Consider the following 10,253-nt stretch of genomic DNA (forward strand, 5'->3'; position numbering starts at 1 on the left):
CTTACTGTTACCTACACTATATGAGTATTAGTACACTCTCTTACTGTTACCTACACTATATGAGTATTAGTACACCCTCTTACTGTTACCTACACTATATGAGTATTAGTATACTCTCTTACTGTTACCTACACTATATGAGTATTAGTACACTCTCTTACTGTTACCTACACTATATGAGTATTAGTACACTCTCTTACTGTTACCTACTCTATATGAGTATTAGTACACCCTCGTACTGTTACTTACACTATATGAGTATTAGTACACCCTCTTACTGTTACCTACACTATACGAGTATTAGTACACTCTCTTACTGTTACTTACACTATATGTATATTAGTACACTCTCTTACTGTTACCTACACTATGTGAGTATTAGTACACTCTCGTACTGTTACTTACACTATATGAGTATTAGTACACTCTCTTACTGTTACCTACACTATATGAGTATTAGTACACTTTCTTACTGTCGCCTACACTAAATGAGTATTAGTACACTCTCTTACTGTTGCCTACACTATGTGAGTATTAGTACACCCTCGCACTGTCACCTACTCTATATGAGTATTAGTACACTCTCTTACTGTTACCTACACTATATGAGTATTAGTACACTCTCTTACTGTCGCCTACTCTATATGAGTACTAGTACACTCTCTTACTGTTACCTACACTATATGAGTATTAGTACACTCTCTTACTGTCGCCTACACTAAATGAGTATTAGTACACTCTCTTACTGTTGCCTACACTATATGAGTACTAGTACACCCTCCCACTCTCTCTCACACTACAGATGTATCACTTCTAAAACTAGACTTACTTTTACAAGTTTTACCATCAGGTTGGAGGTAAAAACCAGCATTGCAGGAACATTGCCATGAGCCAATAGTATTTGAGCACCTGTGTGCACATCCCCCATTGTTGTTGTGACATTCATTGATATCTGTTAAGAAGAATAACAACGAGGAGTAAAGGGAGTTATACAGGTTTTTGAAACACTTCATTGTTGTTAGAAGTTCACAAGTTTACTAAACACCTAAGATTAATTATTACCCAATCAATTTAACCAAATCATAAGATTAACTTTGTGATTAGTATATTTGTCATTCTTGTTGTTAAATCACTTTCTGCATGTATGTAGTGTGTATAAACTGGGCAAACTTTTTAACTATCTCCATAAGGTTGAAGTACTAAAATAAACTACAGTTAGTTGAAAACTTTTAGTGGTTTATATTTAATTTAGGATGAATGGAGAACAACTGTAGACCAGAACATCTGACCTAGAAAACACATTATATAACTCGCTTACGGATAAACCGCCGTGGTGACAGGAAAGGCAACTCTCATGCTAACAAACAATGCAGACTGGTTTGCAGTGGATACCCAAATAGGAAGCTGCCAAAGGTGTTTATAATCAAGATAGGATAAATACTAACAACAGCACTATTAGCGCATATATGAAGACTCTATATAGAGAAACCTCTTACAAATAGTTATCTTATAGATGTCATAATTGCACTTTCGCCTGATCTGAGCATTTTAAATGCAATCAAGGTTTGTCGATTTTAATCTTGAAACATCCTGGCAGTCAAATCACTTCAAACATCAAAAACAATTGCAAATGATAGAAAAATACTGATACTTTCTGATAAAATCTACTAGCATTTGGTGTAAGTTCACCTCTAATAGAATGAAGGTTTTAATAGCTCCAAGCTTCAGCAGTTAATAAATATTGTAGCTTGTTTACATCAATACATCAAATATATAACATAACATAGACAATCGTAATGCTCTATTTTAATCAGAATAGCATTATAGCTTAACAGTTATTATACAGATATACTAGAGCTAGTGATCAGCACAGACCAGCGCACCTATGCAGTTTGAGGAGTCCTCTGCAAGAGCAAATCCAGTGTGGCAACTACAATGGAAGGAACCTCGTGTGTTGGTACAGATGTGAATGCATTGTCCATTCTGGTAGGCGCACTCGTTTTCATCTGTGGAGACATACAATATAGGCCTGTCAAACTTTCACACCACAAACAGGATGATTATCCATGAATTTAATTAAAAAGTAGATTGACAATAAACTCAACAAAGTGTATATTATATAAATCATGTACTTGAAACTTGTAGAAAGTAATAAAATATGACTAGTTATAATTCAACAATGCAGAAAAGGACACTAGTCATACTTGTACCTACATGTACAACCACCCCAACGTATGGATTCCTAAAGACATGATGTGAGTTTGAACAGGCATTTGACTTCTCACTCAAAGTAACTTCTAACATATGATATTCAAAGTCTCTCAAAACATTGCAGTTTATTACTGAAAAAGCTGATAAAATTCAAAAGGAAATTTTTAAAAATCTATGAAAATAATAAAAACAGTTAAGACACGTTAGTTTAACATTTACTTAGTCTAAGTTGGAGTAAGTTACACTTGAAATCTATCAACTCTTCTTCCAAGCTATCCACTACGGAGTCTGCGCTTCCATTGTTGTGTCTCTATGGTAACAATATAGATCCCTTTTTATTTATCATTAGTTTATTAATTTAGATTTTTGCATTGAATATTATTACATCTAAATGCTTAAATCATTTTATTTAATGCTTTTTTTACTGTAAGTGTAATTATGACAGCTAATTATTAAAGATAAACTTACATAAAATTTTAGCTGATTTTATCAGAAAGTATCAGTATGTTTCTATTGTTTGTGATTGTTTTTGATGTTTGAGGTAATCTGACTGCCAGGATGTTTAAAGATTAAAATCAACAAAACTTGATCATGGTTAAAACGTTAAAAAAATACATACAAAAAGAAGTCAGTAGCTGATATTGACTATTGCGTTCAAGTTACAGCTTTATGCGTCTCTATTATGTCAGTCTCTTCACAACTATAGACGTCATAATCGCACTATCGCTTGATCTGAACCTTTTAACCATGATCAAGTTTGGTTGATTTTAATCTTGAAACATCCTGGCAGTCAGATCACCTCAAACATAAAAACAATCACAAATGATAGAAAAATACGGATACTTTCTGATAAAATCAGCTAAAATGTTGTGCAATTTTATCTTTAAGGAACTAGCCTAGACTTCTGGCTTATTAAATGAATTAAACAAATTACAATGTATTTTATGGTAATCATTCTTAACATATAGTTATTTTAACAAACAAGAAATTATCTCACAGCAAAATATCTTCATATGCAGAGGTATGACGCTATTCACTTCTTTTGTCAATTTCTGTTTTTCAGTTTCAGATACGCATTAACAAAGTGACAGCAGATAATCCAGTTGTAGTATTGTATACGTCACATACAATCTTGTGCAGTTTTTAAGAAGACAGGCTAGCTAAACGTTTAAATATTACTTATTAACAAAGGCAGACATATTAATCATACCTAAACAGTCCGTCCCATTTTTCACATAGCCCGATAGACATCTACATCTATATGACTTTCTGGTGTTTACACATTCAGCGTTGTCATGGCAGTTGTGTCCCGTCTCGCACCGATTCACTACAATAAAAACCATGAACACACAAGTCCTCATCATCAATTTCTGTAAGTTCTGAATTATTCTTGTAGATCTCTATTATAATATAGACTGCCAGTTTAATCAAGTAGTGAAGACAATTTGATAACTTTAATTTAATAACGGTGAATTTGATAATTCTAAAGTTACGACAAACATCATTTTCTATCTTGTGAAACTAACATATTGCATCCACCATCACATGTTTCAGTTTATGTCCTTTTTGTTATTATAACATTCAATTCCCTATTTTGACTTTCGATTCTCTATTCGCTACTCACTATTCAATTCAACCCACTATTCTACTAGTCCGCTGCAATACTGTTAGATTATCAACTTTCAAAACACTTTTGTTCAACTCACTTGATATTTCCTGCTTTTGTCTTTTTATTTTTGGTTCTTTGTTTTAGCAAGTAATAAAAAACATCATTCTATCGATGATTACTAATTCCAGTAAAAAGTTATAGATACATGACGCAAAGTGTATTAAAATAATTCTGTTACCTTCGTGTTGCCTTGATGTTTGTGCTAACACATTGTTACAAAAAATCCATAAAATAATGAAAGTTATCACCAGCCTCATGCTTAGTCTTCGTCTGCGGCCTTCTATCTCAGAATAAAACTCTGAACTGCTTTTCTGCACTAAACAGACTCTCCTAATTTCTCATTTTGAAGCTTCGTTAAGTGCTAGATATGACAATAAACTCACACCTTTCAACAAGTTGGCTTCTTTGAATAATTGACAGTTGCCTACAAGTGTTTGGTTCTATTGAGCTTTTGTTAAAAAGGTGACCACTTTAGTGAATGTTTTATATGACATCAATTACGGATTAGCGATGGATAGACCCTGAGGAAATGTTTACACCTAAAAGCTTTTATTTCCTTCAAGCTGCTTGCATTGGATGACACTTGAAATTAGTTGTCTAGCTTCGAGCGAGCAAGATGATGCTCTTGACAAAATTTAAACCCACCGTTATCATTTCATTGTCTGTTTTTATCCAAATTTTTTCTAGAACTTTGCTTGAAGGTTTTAATCCTCTATTTTCAATTCTCTCTGTTTGTATTGTAAACATAATTTAATATTCACATGACGCTCTAGAGCCATGTAGGACATTTGGAGTATTAAAGTTTGTCAAATATCGATCTTCTTTGGCTCAGTACTGTTTAACACATTTTATAAAATATTTCAGTTTTAGTGATATCTGATTTTTCACTAGTGGCATGAAATTAGCTAAAATAGAACTAGATTAGAAGAGAGAGGGAGACAAATCCACATAGAGTTGAATAAACACAATCAACTATGAAACTCTGAAATGGAGCCTTCACAGCAGAGAGATTGATGACCAAAATAAGGACGCTGAATTATGAGAGAGTGGTGAGTCTACAGAATTAAAAAATGGCCATCCACGTATAGAAATACAATCACACTGATGGGACAACTGCTTAATTAGTTAATAAAAGTTTAAAATGTTTGTCCACATAAAAGCTTTTTAACCATGACAGCTATAATTGCTAGTAGCGTTCTTATAACTAAACAAGTCTAAAGTGCATTCTCGCTACCCTATAACCATACAGCCTAATTATATTGAGTGATGAACACCCTTGAACGATTTATTTTGAAGACTAAATGTATTAGAATTATCTCCCTCTCTCCTATGCCCTGGACTGAAAATGTTTGCTAATAATTCACTATTGCAGTCCCTTTTAGACATCTTTGAGAAACAATATTAATTATATCATAGTATAACATACCTTGTACATGATGAGTGGAAATGACTGCAGAACATAAACCACTAGAATTTCTGTTGTAAAATGATACGTCTCTGTTGAAGGCTACATAAAGCATGCTTCCGTACCCTTCAGCACCTGCAAACACGTTTCAAAATAGTCTAATACATTAGTCAAAAACTCTGGAGCACTTTTTTGTCCTTGACAATGGTTGAGGAGAGGAAATGGCAACAGGATTAGAAAAAGAACTGGCAGCAAATAGGAGACAAAAGGGTAAGAGAATTAAAGAGATTAAGTACATCTGCATGGACATTGTTCAGCCTCTTGATTTTTTCTGAGGGAAGAAAGGAACGCCAAAGTGGTCATATTCAATTAGTCACAGAGAGGAAGCAGTGGAGGGAAGTGATTTATTGTAGAGTGAAGGTTGGAGGTATAGGAGAGAGGAGAGATCAACGTAGGGTCATCTGAGTGCAGCTGCACTTGAGGAGTCCTTGTTGATAAACAGTAGGCAGACCTTCTCACACTGCTGACTCACTCTTCACGCTGTTGAGACTAGTAGTAGTTGTGCAGTGTTCTGAGTAGAGTAACTGGCTAAAGCTGCTACACTTAGAGGTATGGTGACGTGTGACGCATACTTTGGAACTGAAAAAGTAGCAGTCAGTTAGTCAAACTAACCTCGGTAGTAACACAGCACAACATGTAAATATGTAAATAAACTGTTTCGAATATCATGCATTGATTGAAAGTATATATATGGTGCTGTTTGTGGTAGATTTTTGGTCTGCATTAAAGCAAGAGGATTTTCCTACGAACTTCAGCCAAAAGAACTTTAGCCAAAAGACACAGTTAAAGCACCTATGTGTTCAGTCATGGCAATTGCCTGGTTTCAAATGTCTGGCCATCAACTTCTTAAGTCTAAAAATGGTGGCACCTCTAATCCGCTATTTCTACAGCTTTCAAGAGGTTACTAAAATCCTAGGCCAGGTTATATACAGGTATAAACAGTGACTATTCGCGTGCGACCGACTATTCGGGTTCGGAGCGTGGCACTAACTTGTTGACTTGTAAGGTTGTCTTGCAACAAAATTCACATTACAGTTATTTGGTATGAAAAGATTCGCCATGTCTTACTCTGTTGTGTTGTAGGTGCAAAATATATGGGAATGTGATTACAAGCTCCTAAAAGCTCCAAAACGAACAGTTAATCGCAGCCACACGAGACAGCCATGGTTTGGATTCTTTTTCCAAAACGGCTCAAATGTGACGTAGCTGTGGTAGATGGTTTCTGTTTACACTTTCATGCAACCTTATTCGTCGAAATATTTTCACAAATATACTTCACACATTCAATAAAACCATGTCTATTGTTCTTACGCATCTATTTTATCGTCTTAGTAATGCTGTCACTTATAGCACTGATATCTTATAACTTACCGTAAATATGCGTTTAATTTTTTAACCTTAGCTCGAAGGAGTACATATCATTGTCTGATAATCATGACGAGCCTGTTGGTCACCTGTGATAATCGAAAAGTGCTGCAGAAATTATTTGCGAAGTATTGGGTCACATGATCAGATTACGACTTGCCGATTAGACCAAACCAAAAAAACACTGTAAAGTAGCGAGCAACTATATTTGATACGGGGTCTTTGATAAAACCCGAAGTGTTTGTCATAAACTAGTGCTACGATAAGTTATATATTGAGTTTTTTATTGGCCTTTCAATTCACGTGAGAACATCACGTGACAAGACAATAAATAAATTTCATGAATACGCCAGAGAAATAAAGAGATTCCAATCTACGGCGGCTTTTCGTTTTTGAGCTTTTAAGAGCTTGTAATCACATTTCCACATATTTGGCACCTACAACACAACAGAGTAAGACATGGTGAATCTTTTGATACCAAATAACTGTAATGTGAATTTTTTTGCAAGTCAACCTTTAACCTTCATTTATTCAACAGCATTTTGCTCTCCATTCTTAAAAAATACTATCAAATTATCCCCACCTAGATATAATATATTCACATGTTGTTGTTGTTGTTGTTGTGCTCTGTAGAGGGGGCTAGTGACGCCTCAAAAATATTTGCAAATAACTTAGGCCTACATATTTTTATTGCTCGACTATTTTGTACCTTAGCCTTAGGTCATTAAGTTACGCGCCATGTCTTTTGTATACTTTGAACGCAATACTATGACAACTCGTAAATAGAACTATTCTCAGTAATTCCCTGTAGAAATATTGATTTTTCTGTATATAACTGTATGGCATTCAAGTGTATATAAAACAAACCGTAATAGATGATTACACTACCAGATTACACTATCTAGCAAGTTGTAGGATATAGATCAGTCACTGGAATAAAAATCACTCGTAAATATTACTTTGATAAATGAAAGAGAGGCTATCACATCAGCAGCTAATCATAGCTCTATTTTAGTACCTATGTTGCCATAACAACTGACTTATAACATGAGCAGGAAACATTTGCACAGCAGCAAAACTTGCTAAAGAGTACGTAGCTAGCTATGTAGTAGGTAGCTATGTAGTAGGTAACTATGTAGTAGTTAGCTATGTAGTAGGTAGCTATATGTACTTCTACTAAACTACTGCTTTGCTATCCACTCAAAACCAAATAGTATAATGCTATATATCTATTTTGCATAAAGCGATCGTTACTCTATGTTTCCAGTCCTACCGCTAGTTCTTTCTAACCCAATACGACATGTAAACATAAATATGTGTCATTTACCGTGAGTTCAACTCATCACTACCGGTTGCCTACATTTAATTTGTATGATACTTTTTGACTAGCAAGTAACTTTTAAAAAGCCAAAAAATTTTTAACTGACTTACTTCCGAAGCAAAAACAACTTACAACCGAAACAGATAAAAATATTAATACTGTGGTTTTCTTCAACTTAATTTTAATGAATGCACTACTATCGTTCATCCTGTACAGTTATAGCTGTACAATCACAATATATATGTTCGCCTACGGCGCACTACAATACCACTACAGTTTAACATGAGAGTTGTTAACACAGTGTCCGACCATCAAACAAAAAGAAGCGAAGCAGATGCTATAATCGCACTCACTGTCAAGGTCAAACATATATTTGGATAATATGTGGTCTTGTCTTGTGCCTTGCACCCAACGGAGCTTTCCCTTGCTGATGGTAATAGTAACCTACAGAATATCACAGATGGTCAGTCCTAAACATCTGGTCGCACCCATGCAATACTGTAAGCTAGAGTCTATTTACTCAGACTATATATTCTGACAATGATTTACATAGCACGATGAGTAATAATAATATTGCCAGAAGGAATAATGCTAGTTTTTCACATTGTGACGGACTTAGGATTATTGAGGTCTTTACTGGACTTCATCATCAGTATTTTTGAAAAACTGCTTAGGCTACTAGCAAGAAAAACTATATCTTCAATGGGCTGTAGATACTAGGTGAATCAATCCTTGCCGGCAATCGTGATAATATAACCAAACAAATTACTTGCTTTTTCATCACCAACCCACCAAAGACAAATCACATGTCAAAAGTTATTGAATTCACCGATCTTACCGATTGACCAGAATCAATGTAGTTATCGGAAACCTTAACAAGGTTGCCTCCGCCATTTACTGAGACGTACTCATATCCAGACTTCCTGTTTGAGTACACTCTAAGCTGACGATTGTATATATGTACTTCTGCGGCTTGTGTGGTCATTTTACTATCTATAAAATGCAAAAATAATTACATAATATTTGATGACACCAACAATGTTTGTTACTATCTGAACATATATCTTCATCAAACTCATTCCTTGAAAGAATATCAGGTTTTAACCATTTGTTAAGTTTTTTATAATAAAAATGTTGAAGCATGGAAATGATTAGATCGGCTATTAGCCTAAACTTAAAAGCATTACATTATCTTAAACCAATATCAAACAATCGGACCAATCGGTAAATCTGTGTTGCTTGATGCAAAAAAAATTAGACGGTCTCTTCTGAGATCAAATGAAAGTTTTACAATAAAAGTGCGACAGTTCCAAAGTATGGTTGACTTTCAACCCATATATAGGTAGATATAAGCATGACCATCAGATAGAAGTTTATTAATATCTATAGGTTTTATAATTAGGATCGTTTGTAATAAGGAATCGTCACATTAGCACAAGTTGGACCAAAAGCAGAGACTTGCCGGTGTGATTAAAAATTTGTTTATAAAATAACAGCTAAAGCATACCGGAACATCAGTTGATTATTACAAACTGAGTCAATTAAGACGGATAAAAGTACATAGGAAGGAGAATAGTACAGCAGAGAGCGCAAGTGTGAGTTGCGCTAATAAGTAGCAGATGGTTGTTGTGTGGCTTATGAAGGTAAAATAGTGGGTTTATTAAAGCAATGCTGCCCGTACCCAGTGTATGGAGTTACATAAAATGGAAGGCTACACAAATGTTCAACGAAATTTTTGCTGTATGGCACATTTGCAAATTATATTTTCTTATTGAGGAGCAATAAAATTTATGTAAAATGTCTGGTTGGGCTCTTAATACAGATGTAGATCTTGCAGAGGAAGCCTGTTCAGAGGTTGGTTAAAGTGTGGTTAGGAAGGGTTTAACTAACATCATAACTATCATGATTCTATCTCAAGTCCTTGTCAACAAGGCTAAATCCATTTCTTCCAAAAGTACCCAGCTGTCTCAGTACAAGCTGTCTGTGGTGTGTGGAACATTAATTCAGTATGATCTATCAGGTAAAAGTACACTCTAATTGGGGTAAATTGGTTACGAAACCTCTCTAATAATTTTTGCTGTGGTCCGTGTGGTCAGGAAAGAGTTGATGGAGCGTTTGAAGCTGATTCAGGATAACAATCAACTGATGTTCGAATTACTGCACTTACAAGACACAGTCTCTATCTGTCTATCTGTATATCTGTATATCTGTCTCTATCTGTC

General features: G+C 34.8%; 1 protein-coding gene across 1 annotated transcript in view; it reads right to left on the minus strand.

The window, feature by feature from the left end:
- Positions 1-8,981, minus strand: part of LOC137389697 (signal peptide, CUB and EGF-like domain-containing protein 1) — a 34,172-nt gene extending 25,191 nt beyond the window's left edge. Inside the window, exons 1-6 of the mRNA XM_068075774.1 lie at positions 8,870-8,981; positions 8,385-8,475; positions 5,307-5,420; positions 3,422-3,538; positions 1,884-2,006; positions 830-952 (exon numbers count right to left, since the gene is read on the minus strand). Of these exons, the coding sequence (XP_067931875.1) occupies positions 830-952; positions 1,884-2,006; positions 3,422-3,538; positions 5,307-5,420; positions 8,385-8,400 (493 nt within the window). The 5' untranslated portion in view covers positions 8,401-8,475; positions 8,870-8,981. The remainder of the gene's footprint in view (positions 1-829; positions 953-1,883; positions 2,007-3,421; positions 3,539-5,306; positions 5,421-8,384; positions 8,476-8,869) is intronic.
- Between the last annotated feature and the right edge of the window lie 1,272 nt (positions 8,982-10,253).

The sequence above is a fragment of the Watersipora subatra genome, chromosome 1, assembly GCF_963576615.1.
Source record: "Watersipora subatra chromosome 1, tzWatSuba1.1, whole genome shotgun sequence".
In the NCBI taxonomy this organism is placed as follows: Eukaryota; Metazoa; Bryozoa; class Gymnolaemata; order Cheilostomatida; family Watersiporidae; genus Watersipora; species Watersipora subatra.